Source organism: Aulonocara sp. 'chitande type north' Nkhata Bay, linkage group LG18, assembly GCF_057382095.1.
Source record: "Aulonocara sp. 'chitande type north' Nkhata Bay isolate Kocher_YH1m ecotype deep benthic linkage group LG18, A_spYH_male_GT1.1, whole genome shotgun sequence".
In the NCBI taxonomy this organism is placed as follows: Eukaryota; Metazoa; Chordata; class Actinopteri; order Cichliformes; family Cichlidae; genus Aulonocara; species Aulonocara sp. 'chitande type north' Nkhata Bay.
In genome coordinates, this window is record NC_141361.1 from 27,131,397 (window position 1) to 27,150,231 (window position 18,835).

The 18,835-nt window shown below is 41.0% G+C and overlaps 1 protein-coding gene across 1 annotated transcript; it reads left to right on the top strand.

The window, feature by feature from the left end:
* Positions 1 to 416: 416 nt before the first annotated feature.
* Positions 417 to 18,613, top strand: scp2a (sterol carrier protein 2a). Its single transcript, XM_086270891.1, has 16 exons — positions 417 to 575; positions 1,588 to 1,642; positions 1,767 to 1,838; positions 2,069 to 2,200; positions 2,515 to 2,579; positions 4,960 to 5,086; positions 5,222 to 5,285; positions 5,372 to 5,458; positions 5,579 to 5,729; positions 5,823 to 5,970; positions 6,324 to 6,431; positions 9,170 to 9,323; positions 9,487 to 9,583; positions 11,761 to 11,890; positions 14,978 to 15,057; positions 18,091 to 18,613. Exons 1-16 carry the CDS (start codon positions 453 to 455, stop codon positions 18,184 to 18,186), a joined length of 1,689 nt encoding a protein of 562 aa, XP_086127017.1. The 5' UTR covers positions 417 to 452; the 3' UTR covers positions 18,187 to 18,613.
* Positions 18,614 to 18,835: the final 222 nt, after the last annotated feature.

An 18,835-nucleotide genomic window follows, 5' to 3' on the forward strand; every position in this document is an offset into this window, starting at 1 on the left:
GTTTAAATATCGGAAATGACTTTTTGGCATAACGATATAGCAACATAGCATAACAATTTAGTCCGACAACGCCTTACAAAAAGTAATCAGATAACGCAAACGATAAAGGTCAAATGATCACAGGGGACACAGGCTTGTGAGTTCTTAAACTTCCAATATTTAACCATAAAAAAAAACCTCATGGTAGTTGTATATATATGCAGTGCTATCAATCTGGTGGACGTTATGTTTGAGGACGCATATTTATAGAAAAGTCGCTTTTGTTTAGATGTTTAAGAGCTTTATTCTAACTTATTACTAATGGTATTGTATTCCCACAGAGTGACACACCTACTTGTGCATAGACGATCTTTGCTGTACCCGCTGCTGTCAGGCCCCTTCTCTCCGTGTTTATGTTCCTCACCGCGGGCTCTCATTGGTCACATCAGGAGCCACCACGCTGAAGATCGTTTATGTCCCAGTTACTACGCCGTGTTCACGGATTTTCACGTCACTTGTGTGAGTGGACTCAGAGAAGCACCATGGCACCTGGAAAGAAGAACAGAGTATTTGTCATAGGAGTTGGCATGACTAAGGTAATCTTACTTTATTTTTAGCAGTTTATCACCCTGCTGCTCTGTAAAACAGCGAGAAACGGCGCTGTGTAGCGGAGAGGCTAGCACGATTACCTAAACCAAGATTTCGGTTCTTTCAGTGCGGTCCATCTAAAACCTTAAGCTGGGACTTTTCTGCTCTCATTGGGACAGTTGGATCAAAATCCGAGGTGTTGGGGACTGTCGGGCTTATTTGTGCTCATGCTGTGTCCAAAGGTCTAAAAAAAACCCCTGTGTCATAGCTGTCAGTACACTTTGAAAGGCTAGCTAGCTAAGTTAGCCGAAGTAAAGTCAAATTGCTGTAGTTCATGTTTACAATTTAAAACCTACCCAGCTTTCGTGAGTGTGATGGCAGTAGGTCTGGTTTGTATTCATTACTCGCTGAGACTAAACGTGGAGTCCACAGTTCATGGTCAACAGCATTACAAACTGTGCCAAAGGTCTTCTCTCCGGCTGCTAAAGGTGGACACTTTAATTCCAAAAGCTGCTTCTACCTCCAAACCTGAACGAGCCTCATGCTTTCAGGTCCCTGAAAAGTTAAATATGTCCCTCACAGTGATATTGGTGGAGAAGGGTATATTTGTTTATGCACACAATTATTTGTGTGCACTGTTCTGCTCTCTGAACAGTGCACACAAATAATTTTCTATCATTTTAAACCTCTGTGCATTAATGACATTAATTACAATTATGCCACCGCAGCTTTTTTATCTGCTCTTTGTCCTTTAAGTCTGTTCACATCATGACACCTGCAGCAGGAGGCATGTATAAATCAAATATATAAATATACTAACAGGATGATGAGTATCATTCACCTGTCAGTGGTTTTAATATTCTTGCTGTCTGGTGCATGTTTAGGTTGCATCAGCAGAGTGACTGTAGACTTCTCCACACTTAATAAAATGTTTACAGAAAACTTTTTTGAAAATAAAATCTTGAATCATTCTTTAGTCGCACTGACCTGAGGTTTTTTTTATGTGTGTGTTTGCTGCAGTTTGACAAGCCTGGAGCACGGGAAGGTGACTATCCTGATATGGCCAAGGAAGCAGGTGCTGATCTTTACAGATTATTGGTCATCCACTCATTCATAGATATCAGATCTTGATATTTATTGTTTTTGTGCTGTTATAAAACATGTAATAAGTTTTATTACATTGCTGTATCCTATTTTAGGTGAAAGGGCTCTAGCAGATGCAGGAATCCCATATTCTGCCATTGAACAAGCTTGCGTAGGATACGTCTATGGTAAAACCTCGAATAAATATTTATATTTTTAACAATATAGTATGTGCATTCACATTGTCTACTTTGCTGTATATGTGAAAATGGGAATTTTTTATTTTTCCTGTTTTTATGCTCCAAATTGTTGTTTTTTTTGTTTTTGTTTTTTTTGTTAAGCCTCTTTCATGTACTTTTCAGCACAGTTAAAGTGAAATGAGTGAAGAGTAGCATCTCATCCTACCTCTCTATTCCAGGTGACTCCACATGTGGACAAAGGGCCATTTACCACAGCCTGGGTCTGACCGGCATCCCCATTATCAACGTCAACAACAACTGCTCCACAGGTTCCACTGCTCTCTTCATGGCACGCCAGCTGGTCCAGGGAGGTGAGTCAGCCAGGAGGTTTTAACAGTGGCAGGTAGTTTGCTCTATAACACCTGAAGGCTGTGGTGAAACTTGATAAACCGTGGCTTCTTTGGATTCTAGTTATTCAAAGTATTGAAATGTTACTGTGGCTCGATGGTGTATAACAAGCGAAAGATCCCCAGTTCAGTCTCCGGTGGAGAGACGAGGCCCTTTAGGGCTGCATCAGGAGAGGATCCAGCGTAAAAATCAAATCAGCCGACTCAAACCTGCATATTCTTTTCAGCGCAGTCTATAATCAGTAGTTTTATTCACTGCCTTTAATGTTTTCTTGCAGGTCTTTCTGATTGTGTGCTTGCTCTTGGGTTTGAGAAGATGGAGAGGGGCTCTCTGTCTGCAAAGGTATGCACATTCATCCAGGAATTGATCACGTTGTATGTTTTAACATTTTTTACCCCCTAGTCAGCCCTCACAGCTATTTTGCAATCTTTCATGTTTGACTTGGCTGAAATTTTACCAGATGGATGAGAGGGGGGAGAAAAATCAGCTGAGGTCACATAATACAGAGAAACTTCTTATTGAGAATGAAAGCTGTTAAAAGGAAAGCATTATCTGGGTTTTTGCATGTGTAAAGCTCGGTCACTGTCATTTATTGACTTGGCCTCTGGGGACTTTTTGTCCACAGTTTTGGGGGCTGCCAAGTTTTGTGTTTCAATCCTTAAAGTCCAATGGCTAATAAAAAGCATCGGGCAATAAAAGACTGCAATTCAGCAACTGCGATCCTTCTTTCTGCTCATACCGTTTTCCTTTGTACAATCACAGTAGAGAGTGGAGATTAGCATTTTCTACTGACTTCTAATAACTGTGGACAAGGACGTTACGTGGTTTACTTGTAGTTTGGTTAACTCATTACCAGATGTGGGGCTCTGCCCAACTTGGTGATTACAGTGGGGCAAAAAAGTATTTAGTCAGCCACCGATTGTGCAAGTTCCCCCACCTAAAATGATGACAGAGGTCAGTAATTTGCACCAGAGGTACACTTCAACTGTGAGAGACAGAATGTGAAAAAAAAAAAAAATCCATGAATCCACATGGTAGGATTTGTAAAGAATTTATTCGTAAATCAGGGTGGAAAATAAGTATTTGGTCAATAACAAAAATACAACTCAATACTTTGTAACATAACCTTTGTTGGCAATAACAGAGGTCAAACGTTTACTATAGGTCTTTACCAGGTTTGCACACACAGTAGCTGGTATTTTGGCCCATTCCTCCATGCAGATCTTCTCGAGAGCAGTGATGTTTTGGGGCTGTCGCCGAGCAACACGGACTTTCAACTCCCGCCACAGATTTTCTATGGGGTTGAGGTCTGGAGACTGGCTAGGCCACTCCAGGACTTTCAAATGCTTCTTACGGAGCCACTCCTTTGTTGCCCGGGCGGTGTGTTTTGGATCATTGTCATGTTGGAAGACCCAGCCTCGTTTCATCTTAAAAGTTCTCACTGATGGAAGGAGGTTTTGGCTCAAAATCTCACGATACATGGCCCCATTCATTCTGTCCTTAACACGGATCAGTCGTCCTGTCCCCTTGGCAGAAAAACAGCCCCATAGCATGATGTTTCCACCCCCATGCTTCACAGTAGGTATGGTGTTCTTAGGATGCAACTCAGTATTCTTCTTCCTCCAAACACGACGAGTTGAGTTTATACCAAAAAGTTCTACTTTGGTTTCATCTGACCACATGACATTCTCCCAATCCTCTGCTGTATCATCCATGTGCTCTCTGGCAAACTTCAGACGGGCCTGGACATGCACTGGCTTCAGCAGCAGAACACGTCTGGCACTGCGGGATTTGATTCCCTGCCGTTGTAGTGTGTTACTGATGGTGACCTTTGTTACTTTGGTCCCAGCTCTCTGCAGGTCATTCACCAGGTCCCCCCGTGTGGTTCTGGGATCTTTGCTCACCGTTCTCATGATCATTTTGACCCCACGGGATGAGATCTTGCGTGGAGCCCCAGATCGAGGGAGATTATCAGTGGTCTTGTATGTCTTCCATTTTCTGATGATTGCTCCCACAGTTGATTTTTTCACACCAAGCTGCTTGCCTATTGTAGATTCACTCTTCCCAGTCTGGTGCAGGTCTACAATACTTTTCCTGGTGTCCTTCGAAAGCTCTTTGGTCTTGGCCATGGTGGAGTTTGGAGTCTGACTGTTTGAGGCTGTGGACAGGTGTCTTTTATACAGATGATGAGTCCAAACAGGTGCCATTCATACAGGTAACGAGTGGGGGACAGAAAAGCTTCTTACAGAAGACGTTACAGGTCTGTGAGAGCCAGAGATTTTCCATGTTTGAGGTGACCAAATACTTATTTTCCACCCTGATTTACGAATAAATTCTTTACAAATCCTACCATGTGGATTCATGGATTTTTTTTTCACATTCTGTCTCTCACAGTTGAAGTGTACCTCTGGTGCAAATTACTGACCTCTGTCATCATTTTAAGTGGGGGAACTTGCACAATCGGTGGCTGACTAAATACTGTAACTTTTGGAGTCAATTCAGACCCGGATCTAAAGATTTTGCAAAGGATTGTTTACCATTGCACGATGGGTAAAGATTTACATTTCACTTCCTGTCTTTACAAATCCATATCAGGTCAAACTGGGAGAGACAGACTAAAAATTTCAAGAAAATGTCAAATAATTATATCCTTCTGGAACTAGAGAGCCCATATGTGGAAGGAAAATTTAGTCTGTTATTGCATTTTTTTTCTTTTCTAAAGTACATGGATAGGACAAATCCCATGGACAAGCACATGGAGGTGATGATCAACCGCTATGGGATGGCAGCAGCGCCAGCAGCACCACAGATGTTTGGAAATGCCGGCAGGGAGCACATGGAGAAATATGGTAAACATATCATCCAAACAAAGCAATTCCTACAGACTACAGTAGGAATGTTATTGTAAAATCTTCATTGTTGTCATCATTTTACATTATTGCATTTTCTCTACGGTGTTTGCAGTATTTTTGATTCTCCTTTAGGCACAAAGCCAGAACACTTTGCCAAGATTGCCTGGAAAAACCACAAACATTCCACCAATAACCCGTAAGACACAGCTGACCGCATTCAGCGTTCATATTGGTCTTTTTTTGTTCAAACGAGGGTGTAAATATTTGTGTTTGTACACGCAGGTACTCCCAGTTCCAGGATGAGTACAGTCTGGAGCAGGTGATGAAATCCAGGAAGGTGTTTGACTTTCTTACGCTCCTGCAGTGCTGGTAAGAAACTTACACAAGTGTTGATCGAAGTACAGATTCTTATCATCGGTTACTGATAATCATTTCACTTTCTGACAACTATGCCTCTTTTTTTCTTGTCTTGTCTTCTTTTCCTCTCAGCCCTACATCAGATGGTGCTGGAGCAGCAGTTTTGGCCAGCGAGCCCTTTGTCAGGAAATACCACCTGCAGAACCAGGCGGTGGAGATTGTGGCCCAGGAGATGGTGACCGACCTGACGTCCACATTTGAAGAGAACAGCTGCATTAAAATGGCAAGAAATCTGAAATTGAAAGTTATTGACACGCACACTGGTGACAACAAACAAATAATTGGGTTGATGGTGACAAACACTTTTCCTTTCCAGGTGGGGTATGACATGTCCCAGCTGGCGGCTAAGAAGTGTTTCGAGGCCGCTGGTCTGAAGCCAAATGACGTTGATGTGGTCGAGCTGCACGACTGCTTCTCAGCCAATGAGCTCATCACGTATGAGGCCTTGGGGTTGTGTCCAGAGGGTAAGACTGCATCTCATCAAACCTTGATGTATTCTCCATATCCATTGAGCCTCTATCACAGTTTATGTCAGTGTTTCCCCTGAATTGTCCCTGGTGATATGTTAAAGTATTTTGCGTTGACTGAGCAGCAGGTGGCAGTGTTGTTTAATGACCATACTGGCAGCAAAGGAACTTAAATGATTTTGATACAATTCCCAAAGTTTTTATATCTAAATTTAATGTCGGCTAATTCAGCTTTACTGAACCGCCCAGATGATCTTGTAGTGCAGTATCAGTGAGGTCATGTTACCTCACATGGATGTACGCCTACAGATAAATTACTTTTTAAGAAGTTAAATGTACCGTTTCTACAGGTAAAGCTGGAGAACTGATTGACAGAGGGGACAACACATATGGAGGCAAGTTTGTGATCAATCCCAGCGGTGGCCTCATCTCTAAAGGACATCCTCTTGGTGCCACAGGTAAGAAGAGACTCTGACTCTTGATGCAAATCATTTGTAAGTGATGAAATAAAAAATAAAAGCTACTTTGACCATTTAATTGTTGTTATATAACTTGTTTGGTGTCCTGAAAATGTGTTTAACATGTTCCATAAAGCAGGTTTAGAAGACAAAGCAAGTTCAACAGGATACCTTTTCTTTATCCAGCTTCACTTACTTAAAATCATGATCCACGAAGATGGTTATAAACTCAGTAGATCAGTTTAGCTATGAGGACGTTCACATAAAAATGGGCATGTCACAAACATGGGCAGGTAAGCTTGCAGCAAAGTGCCATGTTTTACAAAACAAGGAGCAAACCATTTTATTAGAAATGTGTAAAGATTAACAAGTCAGATGATGTAGCCAAAGTGGATGTGTGAGTGTCTGAATGTAGCTTTTTTTTTTTTTTTTTGACTGATCAGTACAACCAGTAAAGTTATGTATATGCATTCTCTGTAACACCATTTAGCAAACCGAAGACAAAAAGATGACTGTGCTAAGTTAGTAGACTTACCCACTTAAATGAATCGTAAAGGCATGGGCAATCGTGTTTTATAGTTCATTAATTTGTGTTTTCTTATTGTGTGTAAGGCAGTTTTAGTCTCAATGCTTCAACTCGGTTAAACTAGGAGTAAATAACAAAACAACAAACCTTTAAATGAGCAAATGCTTAAATGTTCTCTGTTTTATGATTATCTTACTTATAAAACAAAGACCTGCTGTAAGATTACTTGCAGACAAAAGTAAAAATAAACAGTCCTTTAAGAATCTAAGGGGCGTTTTGACATCTGTGGTGTTTAGTCAGTTTAAATCGAACTCTGGTTTGTTTTCCCACTTTTTCGTGTTTTGTTTGTACAGGTTTAACACAGTAATTGCACTCGGGTACAGACCAAAACAACCACACCGAGACCTTTTGGAGGAGGTGGTCTCGGTACGGTTTATGGTGTGAACAAGATCCCACCCCGATCTAAAGCAGCTACGACAAGTTTGAACTAAAAACGTCTCGTAGCCACGTGCGTTTCGTATTCACAAATCAGGCTCAACAAACAAGTGTTTTCTCTGGATGCACTTTGAAAACTTTGACAAGCGATTTCCACCGTGCCCACCAGGTGGCATGTGTCTTGCATTAATGGCCACCTACACTGACACTGGGTAAAAGTGATCATAAGCCTGCATGTGCGAGAGCAGCCGGCTGTGACTTTGGCACGCTTCCCCTGTAATCTCTCTGCGTTTTAAATCGTCGGGGGACAAGACTGAGCAAACAGTGCAGCTGGCTCGCCCAGCGTCTGTAATGGACTCACATGGAAAAATGCACTCGTTAAGGACAGATAACCAGGCCAAACAGTGCGAACGTCATTAATTACTTCACCCGTATTTACCAAATATCTTGGAATTATCATCTTAATTGTTTTGCTTGTATTTTTTTCCATTACTTCGCCCTGCCCATATCATCAGCACTCCCTGTGTCTCCTGGGTCACACTCCCAGCGTGCGAGTGCCCTACTCAGCTAAGCTTTGTCTGATCCATGGTGTTGCTCTAAATCTTGCTTGTAAGTCTCTGACCTCTTCCCCCAGTAACACTGTGAGCAGAGATGCTAACAGCCAATTGCCTGAAGCAACCTACACCTCAGGAGGATGTGATATATTTTATTTATTTATTTAGTTTTTAATGTGTAGACATCTCATCCAGTGACCTTGAGATGTCACTGTTTCATAGGTCGAAGTATTTGGTGAATGACTACACCCTTTTATCCTTTATTAAATCAAATGGCTTTTGATGAAAATTTGGTACTATGAAAGAGCTTTTGGGAGGGAATTTACTGCAGATGAGTTCATATTTGAGGGGGCGTGACGACAAACAGTCTTGAACGTGAAGGTTTTTTACATTGGATGAAAATTATGGATCTGACAGGATGCCCTCAGGCTCTTCACTGATAAAGTGCCAATTTGAACCATGTGGCAATTTTTCCAAATGGCACTCAAGCAAAGTCACACTCTCACAGAAGTCCACATGAAAAAGAATTAGGCGAGTGCCGCAGAATGTGAGAGATGCACCATGGTCTTTTAGCCTCAAGTTCCTTAGCTCATTGGGATAATGGAGAAATGCGAAAGCTCGTTAAGCAGATGGGATGAAATGCTTAGCTGTAGCATTGGTTGGTGCTGGAGCTGCCACTGGTGAGATTAGGGAGCAAGTTCACAGATTAGGAGTCATTTTGTCACCCCTCTCAGTAAGAATTGTAAAATAAATATTGACTGCAGCTTTTCCCTTCCTGTTACTGCAACCTGTAGATATTTTGAAAATCCAGCGAAACAGCTTCTTTGTCCTGAACCCGTTAAGTTTTGTATGGTACGTTGTTACGGTTACTTTTGGGATTCGTTTTCTGTGGGTGTGCGGGTTTCTTAATAACTTCCCAGCTATGATACTTTACATTAATGATGATTTTACTGTGTGTAAATACTTTTGAATACTTAAGTGTATCCTTATGTTCATTATTAAGTTGCACAAAGGCATAAAAAAATTTGCAAGCCCACAAAAATGAAAATTCATTTTAGAATAATTAAAACAGATCATCTTAAAAAGAAATCATAATAATAACCTTCACTTTCATGTCACATGGGTAAATAATAATTTTTCTTAAATTAAAAGTCCGTGTGATCTAGGAGGTAAACTTGGTTAACCACGTTTACTAAGTTTACCATGTGCTCGCCTTTTCACAGGTCTGGCCCAGTGTGCAGAGCTATGCTGGCAGCTCCGAGGGATGGCCGGGCAAAGGCAGGTCTCTGGGGCAAAAGTGGCCTTGCAGCACAACATTGGCTTGGGAGGAGCAGTGGTTGTCGCACTTTACAAGATGGGTTTTCCAGAGGAGGCGAGGTGAGCAGGAAGTTGCCAATGATTTGTTATTAGTTCACTTGGATACCTCTCATACAGCAAGGAGCATTTTCACTTCTTATCTTAAAGAATAACTTGCCGAGGCAGGTTCTAAAGGAAATCTTTAACTCATACATCAGTTTAGTTTTTTTTCTTCTTCCTTCAGGTCCCGCGTGGGTGCAGTTCTCACCAGCTCAGGCAGCGGTCTGGAAGGGTTTAAAGCTTATCCTGTCTTTAAAGAGATTGAAAAACATCTACAGCAGGTAGGTAGTGTCACAGCAGGCGGTTACCTATTAGTGACAGCATGTCACTGTGATATTTTCAATTAGCCACTCTGTGTCTGCTCTTATAGACTTGATGAGTGCGCATCCAGTTAAATCCATTCATGTATTAGATTTTCTTCTTTCTTCTTTGTCGTTATTGATAGTTGCGTGACATGTAAACATGACCACAAACCTCTAATAGAAACGTGTTTCATACGTTGGTCTCTTTTTTCTTTTCTTATAAATTAAATCGCAGTTTGTCGATATGAAACTCACACGCACGACCTCATAGTTGCAAAAAGGTTTATTTATACAGTGTTGCGGCAATGTAAACTGAATTTGTAGAGCAAATTTAAAGCAGTATGATACATGTGATACATGCTGTGCTTTGGATATGCTGCGATTAATGCGTTTAAAAAGATACAAAATCTTAAACACTGACGGTGTGTTTGTGTGAAGCGTGTGTGATGATGTTGGTTTGAAAGAATTTGTACTCGGTGTTCAAGGCTTTTAATCGTGCAATGACATAACAGAAGAAATTAGGCGGTATCAGTAATTGTGTGCATTAGCAAAGCTATTACCTGCTTGAGTTACAATGCAGAGAAAGGTGCCTGAACGCCTACCCAACTGTGATTTTCTATATATGTGCATCGCAGTAAGGACTTTTTCCACTGCACAAGAAACTATTTTTGCTTGTTTCATGTTGATGTGTTTACTAAAAACATGCTCATGGAGTTGGCTGACACTTTGGGTCTTGGTTCAGAGGAGAGCCACTCCACAGTAATGATGTATGGCAGCAGTATCTTCTTAAATGTGGAGGATATTCACTGCAAAAAAAAAAAATCAAGGAACACTTTGAAAACACACCAGATCTCAACGGGGAAGGAAATCATGCTGGATATCTATACTGATATGGACTGGGTAATAAAGGGATGCCACATGGAACTGAAAATGATCAACCTACAGAGGGTTGAATTCAAAGACACCCTGACAATCAAAGGTGGGAAGAAAATGCAGCATGCTAGTCTATTTTAACTGAAATTTCATTACAGCATCTCAAAAAAAAAAAAAAAGCACAGGACAATTTTGTCTCTGGCAGTGTTCATCCTGTTCCTCCAAGCACAAAGGAGCAGATACTGGTCCAGCTCTCCTAGAGTAACTGCCTGTCCCCTTGAATCACTTCCATGATCTTGAGACTGTGCTGGGAGACTCAGCAAACCTTCTGCCAATGTCAGTGGTTTACCTCATTGTTGCCCCTCTGGTGAAACAGTTGTTAATTCATTAATACCAAAGTAGCTAAAACTGTGCTACTTAACTGACCTCATCAATATCCCCCAAGTTTAACTGATGTGATTAAAAAGTGCTCCGTTCAGTTTCTCTGAGCGTTGTATATTCTTAAAGATGAGCATTCTGCTCAGTCCTGCCTGTGACCCCTCGCTCCCTCAGATGTTACATTTTAAAAAAAGAAGTGCTCATGAGTGGCATATGAGAACCAGTTACTCTCGGGGAACTTTGGTTTCACCCACGTCTACAAGCATTGGGTTCAAGGAACCCAATGATGTTCTCACTTCTTCTCACTTCTTCCCAGAATACTTTAGGTTGTTTTTGAGAAAGCTGACGGTTCAGTGTTAACTAAGCTAACACGCATGCCATAATGCAACATGGATTTCAAGAGCATCAGATCTGTGCTGGAGAGATCATTTTTATTGTGGTGAAATCCATGTAGTATAGAAAGTTAATGAGCTGGAACAAAACTTCTCAGCTAGCTGCTCCATAAATTTCTGTTGTATTAGCTGCCAGGACTCGTATGGTTAAGAAGGCAGACATTCTCTGTAAACTGTAGGGTATTCTTTGTCACACTTTTACACGTTAAATCATCTGAATCTGTCAGGATTCAGATGATTTACAGGCGACAGAAACTGCTTAATAATTATAGCTGCACAGCCATTTCAATCAGATGTGGTGGTGTATTATTCTGGTCACCATCAGGACCATGGAGTTTGAGAGGTTTTCTCAGGCGAAACCACGAAACATGATCTAAACTATTCATGTCAAGCTGTGTGTATAACAAATAGATGGCTGTAGAATTTAATTTGCACTGTGTGGGCTGTTGCTGCCTGTCTACACTTACTGTATGCAATCATTCATTAAAAGGAACTCAAACCCTGTTGTTGCAGGAGGGAGCGCAACTTGTTAAGAAGATTGGCGGAGTGTTTGCATTTAAAGTGAAGGACGGCCCAGGTGGGAAAGAGGCGACCTGGATTGTTGACGTGAAAAATGGTAACGGTTCTGTCACAAACGACCCAGGTATGTGAGGCTGTTGTTAAAGTCCTGTAACACTCTTGATATTTTGCTTGCAGCTGATTAATTATCATTATTTTGTAAGTCTTTACACCCTTAGGATAAGGTCTGCTAGGATATTCATAATTATTCCCGTCTTCAGTACTTTACATTTGGGAGGTATGGCTCTGTTCTTGGACCTCCCTGTCCTTCTTGTGTACATGTAAAGTTTAAGAACAGCAGCAGCATGGAGAGGGGCTTGGGTGTAGTTGGGGTGCAAAGCGGCTTGCAGATAAAAATCACCCGAACTGCTGCGATTGTGGCTGAGCTTGATTTTGTTTCACACCTCTGTCAGGAAAGCCCTCATTGTCTGAAGACTTCAGAGAGCGTTTCAAAAGGCTTTATTATTCCCTGAGGAGCCTGCAAACACCTCGGAGCGTCAGCTTTTTAACTCTTGTATTGTGGGAGTGAAAGTGTTCTGCTCTTTTTCTCCGAAGCTCAAAAAGAAATGTGTTCAGTCCCCTACAATAAATAGAGGTTTCAAAAAAAAACTAATAATCTTCAGTAGATATCGTTGTGGAAGATTGCAGAGTGCTGGAGGTAAAATGGAAAGGCTGTGATTTAGTGGTATTTTTTGTTTTAAAGTTTAGGCTGAATTCGCTTGATACTTCTGCAGTTGTGAAGAACTAACGCAAATTAAGTAGCTGAAGCGGTGAAAATGTTTCAGCTACTTCATTATCCGCCTTAAAATTTAGATTTAAATGCAGATGCTACAGGGGACTTCAAAACATGAACCAAATGGAAACAAACAAGCTTAATTCCAATAATGACCTGATGTGTGTAAAAGAGGTACTGCTAGAAGAGCTGCATTCTGACTTTTTTATTTTACAAGCTGATTTCTGCACAGACACACACACGTAGCATCCGTACTCATAGGCACATCCTGGTAAATGGGCATCTCATCATTTGATGGTCTCCCCTGTAATGCGTGCTACTTCCAAGCCCTTATTTCTGAATCACCACTCTGTCCATATGACTGAATGTTTCAAAAATAGAAAGAAATGTTCAGGGAAATCTAAGATGTACAAGCTGTTCCACTCAAAGGTTTTCAATATGCGTTTTTTTCCCCCTCCGTTATGGTCCAACATTACTGCACGAATTTAAAAGTTAGGTTAGGAGCAAAATTTGAAAACCGCTGCAATCATAACAACAGTTAAAGAAGTTCTCTTGCACATAAAAAGCTGAACCGATGAGTGGGAACAACAGGCTTGTTAAACCCAGTACACTTGAATGTTTTCTTGCTGGTTTGCAGGACCAGTATTTGAACTTCTGCAAGCACACTGCTGTGCTGTTTTTAGTGAAAGTTGAACTAGATTTTAGGATACTGCAGCTCTCAGATAGCTCTAATAACATCTTTAATGAAGCTGATACAGGAGATTTTGAGGCAGTGTGTTCAGTCTTACTTTGAAGACTGAACAAGGTTTAATTTGCATTATCATCTCCCCTTATTGGACTGATTTAAACATGGTGGCCATCTAAATTTCAGTTTTTATATTTCGTCTGTCCACCATCTTTATTTGCTCAAGCATGATGGAAACAGAATGTATTGTGTGTTAACAGTACAAAGTAGTATATTAAGTTATGCAATATAGAAAGAGTGAGTCATAATGCTTTCTGAGCTGTGATACAAATTGCACTGAATGGATGCCTCGGTCAGCCAAGTCATTAAAGCTTCCTGCCTAATATTGTGTCTCTGGAGGTGTCCTGTGGTAACAGACTCAAAGAATCTGCTTTGAGTCAAAAGCTTCTGTGAGCTGTGAAGTGAAGCCTCTGTGGATTGGGTTTGTTTGTCCAGGTCATCTTACAGGCGCTCTATTGCAGGAAAGTCAAACTCATTTTACATGGCGGACCACATACAGCCCACTTTGACCTTGAGTGAGCCGGACCAGTGGAACTGCCCTTGTCAGTGTAAAGAAGTTTACCTGCATATTTTATTCCCCGAGATACACTAGTAATAGAAAAGGAAGTGCAGCCTCAGCAGTACACCTCAGTTTTCCTGCATAAGAAAGAGGTTTGGCTCTACTAAATGAAAGAAATCTGCTGCCACGACTCTTTGGGCTTAAATAGAAAGAAACAAATGTGTAAAACTGCAAAGGAAGTTCTGGTGGCTCACTGCCCAGACTGTCCTGTCATTAGAAAACAAAGTTTTTGTTAAATCACTAGAAAGTGAAAAATAAAAAGCAGAAATAGAAATTGTTAATAGTTTTCTGTTACTGTGGTGCAGTATGAATAACCATGGATGGAAAAGCTGGAAAACTTATGAAAATACTGTTAAAGTTAAAAATTCATGCTTTCATATCTGTCCTAGCTGTCCAGTCTTTGCCCGCACAATTTTGGCCCTCAGAGCCTCATGTTTGGCACCTGTGCTCTATTGAGTTAAGACGCCTTGAAACACAACTTCACCTCAAGCCATCGCTAAACAGTATTGTGTGTGGAGCCAGTGTGGAAGGGTGCATTATCCTGCTGAAAGATGCCACTGCCATCAGGGAATAGAAGTGGGAATAAAGGGGTAAATGTGGTCAGATGAATATGCATTAAAGGCATGACCAAAGATTTCCCAGGAGAACATTGCTCAGAGCATTATGCTGCCATCTCTTTCTTAGTAAATGGAAATATGACTCATCGGACCTCTTCCATGCTCGATGGTTGAGCTCTGACTCTCACATGGCCAGTGTAGTCACTTCTGGCCTTGGATTTATGGCTGTGCAGCCAACTGCGGCTGTGACTTTCTGCTTATATTCTTGTTGTTCAAAGGCAGTAAGGGAGCAGTCACATCTTATTCTTTACATCAGCCCTCGACTGGCGACGCAGTAATGAGATAATTATTCACTCCTCCTGCCTGTTTTATTGTTGTGGCTGATTAGTGCAGTGTTATGGAAATGCCAAGTGTGCTTTCTGTACTATATTGCGGAGACAAACATTCCTCCGTGCTGCTTCCTTCAGTGTAGAGTATGTCGTTAGTTGTTTTTGTGTGTGCAGATTTTTAGTTTTGGCTCACCTGAAATGCTGTTGGCCAGATAAATAATAAATGCATCTTTTAATGTCTTGTTTTAGGTAAAAAGGCAGACTGCACATTATCCTTGAATGACGAGGATCTGCTGGATCTGATGACAGGAAAGCTGAACCCACAAACGGTGTGTGTGTGCATAATAATGACTATAAATAAAGTTTATTTGTCTAAGTAAGGGAAAGGATATCTTATATTTTTACATTGACTGTAAAAGTGAATTCATGCTGTGGGGCTCCTAACATTTTTACAGTAAAGCATTTATTTATTTATATTACATTAGGGTTAGTTCATTTATTGTGAACTGGAATTAAACAGTATTTATTTATTTATTCATTTATACAGCACTTTACAAAGACAGGAATTGTCTTGGATATGAAATAATCTACGCTGTAAAAATATGAAAGAATTTAATGGGCACAAAAATGTTGTATAACAAAACTGCATAATTAAATTATTCAAACCAACTTTCTAAGAGAAGTACAAGAATCAAAAGACAAAATGTAGACCCCACAAAAGCATGAAAAGTTTCTGAAATGCATAAGTAAACAAACTTTTAAGAGTCCACAGAATTGGTAAACCTGGTGGGAGCAGGCGACCCTCCCTCTGATGATCTCTTCTAGATTTTTAGATTGCTTGACCTGCATGAGCGAGAAGAGCAGTGAAATTGCTCAGCTGCATATGAGGGAGCCTCATTGTAATGCAGTACTCTGTAGATAGGACCGAGGACTTCATACAGGATCCTAAATGCTGCAAGGCGACAGGGAAGGGACATTAGTAATGGAGTGACATGAGGCATGTATGGCTGGCCAACAGGAAGGACAATCAGCAGCATTTTGAACTGCCTGCAGGCAATCCAGGCAGATTTGCTGAGTGATGAAAACTGAGAATTAGAAAAGTTGAAAGAGGAGGTCTAGCCTCCCCAGCTCCTCTTCAGAAACTGTAGATCTCAGTTTCCTAAGTGCTGTGAAGATGCTTTTACATCTGCAGTTTGGTTCACGTGGTCTGAGGCCGGTACTATTAAGGAGGATTTCGTCTTATCCAGGTAACTTCATGGGTTTCCTGAAGGTGGTTCACTTCTTACTGAGGCACATCACCATGGTAACAGCTGTGGAGCACATTAGACTCCAGATTAGAGATTAACAGGCAATGTTCCCTCTAACTTTTCATGTGTCTGAGCGAACACACAAACTCCCTGAGCGATCCCTTGGACCACTGTGAGCAACAGCAGACGTGTGCACTGTGGTCACGCCAGCATGGAATCCACCCAAGTTACATGGTTTATTAAAATAATCAAATTACAGCATTTACATTTATGTTCGACTACTTTTAATTAACTGCTTTAGCCCACTTACAATGAAAATGTAAAAACGTTTCTTCCCGCAGTAAATATAAACAATGACAGTATTCAGGAAGAAAACCAAACATTGCAGATATTTTTATCATAACTCTGGTTTTACGTGGCCGATCAACACAATTTAAAAACTGGTATAAAGTCCACACTTTTTCCGTCAATTGTTCCGTCTGTCCTGCTCACATCTCCAATGGTTGTACACGTTGTCATTAACGTGGCTTCACTCCACATCAGCCACGCCGCTTTGCTAGCTACAACACCGGTGTCGGCACATAAGGACGCTGTCATAGCCTGTCGACGACGTTGATTAGCTGCGTATGTGAATCGCATTATTGGCTGGACTATGAGATAAGGTGGCATCCTTCTAATCCCATACGGAGCAGCCAGTCACTGACTAACACTGCAAAACAGAATTGTTAAAGTATTGATTTTAATTTCAATTCAAGTTAGTTTTTTTTTTTTTTTTTTTTTTTTGTGCGCAACGCAGATTTTCTGTGCACAGAGACCGTGCCAGCAGTGTGCAGCTTAGAGGGAACATTGTTAACAGGTATAAAATCACCACCTGGATTTCATAACTTCTATCCTGGAAGATGATATTGGCTCAAGAGTTGGGAGTTCGCCTTGTAATCGGAAGGTTGCCGGTTCGAGCCCCGGCTTGGACAGTCTCGGTCGTTGTGTCCTTGGGCAAGACACTTCACCCGTTACCTACTGGTGGTGGTCAGAGGGCCCGGTGGCGCCAGTGTCCGGCAGCCTCGCCTCTGTCAGTGCGCCCCAGGGTGGCTGTGGCTACAATGATTTGGTTTGGCTTGCCATCACCAGTGTGTGAATGTGTAAAGTGATTTGGGGTCCTTACAAATATACAAATATAGGCCATATTACATTATAAACTCAGATATGTTGTTTTGGAGGTTTTTTTCCTTCTTCCTCCTCCCCCCCCCCCCCCCCCCCCCCCGATAATCGCCAGTAGGTTGCCGTCCTATTTTTACTGTAGTGTGACAGCAGAGTTTGACAGCTTTTACGTCAGCCCCCAATGGAAGCGAACCAAAACAGGAACATGCACCCTGCGCGTTTGTTTAGTTGACCCAAACAGATTTGGCAGGAAGGCGCTTTGAATTCCCTCAGTTGGTGTCTACCCGACAGACTACCATCATCCACCAGCAGACAAAATCTGCTCCGTTCTGCTGCAGGTTTTTGGGGCAGCTAACCCATCTGTTGTGTCATAGAGAGAATTTGTTTTCTGTAAGAGTTGTCTGCGCCTGTAGTAGGTCAAATCCCACTGTCTGATTGCTGTTTGTTTACAGTATTGAAATTTTTTTTTTCCTTTTTTTTTTTTTCCAGGGGAATTCCTAAAATGGTTTTAAAGTCTCACTACCAGGCTTGCATAGAGTGCTGGCCCCACATTTAATATTGATAGAGTGAATGTCAGTTGCAAAGTGTAATGCTTTTGTTCCAGTGCAGCCATATCCACCCATCAATTAGACATCAGTGCCTTTGTATATATTGAACTACTCCCTACAGCGCACAGGCCAATGAGCATTGAGACACACGTAAAAACAGGCATGGGGTCCACAAAGATCATGATAATGCTGAATATTAAAAATAGTAGTAACTCTTCTATATAGCCAGAAACCTTAGATTTAAGGTTTTAAATGCATTGGTATTTTATTTTTTTTTTAGTGATGATGATAATGATTTCAATTTGAAATTTTGTTAGACTGAAACAAAATGTCATTAAAAACCTACCACTACTTTTTAAGTGATATTAGAAAATTAAAATTTCCTCATGCTTAACTGCTTTACCATCAGGCGTTCTTCAAGGGAAAGCTCAAGGTCGCTGGGAACATGGGCATGGCTATGAAGCTGCAGAACCTGCAGATTGCACCAGGGAAGGCCAAGCTGTGAGAGCCTTGGCTGTCTTCTTCATGTTAAACGCAAATTTGTAGGAAAAACTGAAATCTGCCTGTTTAATTGAACTAACTGACTGATGATTTGTCAAATACCTTGACATGCTTGGTGTTGAAAGTCTATTAAGTTTCATTTCCAGCTGCAGCTTTGATATCAGAGCACACTGCATGGTTCAGTGATTATGTCGGTTCTTTAAGCCTAACGTGATGTGTGAACTACTCACAGCCAGTTCAAATTATGGAAATACTCACACGCTGCTCCTTTAATTTCTTTACTAATGTATTCACAATCTCAATGTGCTCTAGTCTGTCTGTAAGAATTGCATTTGGGGGTTTTTGAGGAATAATTTTGCACAAAATGTACATCTGTAAATGAAATCCAGGTTGTTGTTTTAAATGAAACGAATAAAATCTCTAACAATTTTTGGAGTTGTTGTATAATTGTCCATATTTCTATTTCATGATGTATGAAACGTGTAGAAGAATCTAAGATGAATGAATCATGCAACAAAAATAACATTTTGTTATATAAGAAAGGAATGATTAGAACTGGTGTTGATACTTTCTACTCTGTCACTGAATGTTTAGTAAAGGGGGTGTAAGACAAATCTGCTTGAAATACCTTCTCTGTGTGTGCAGTTGTATCT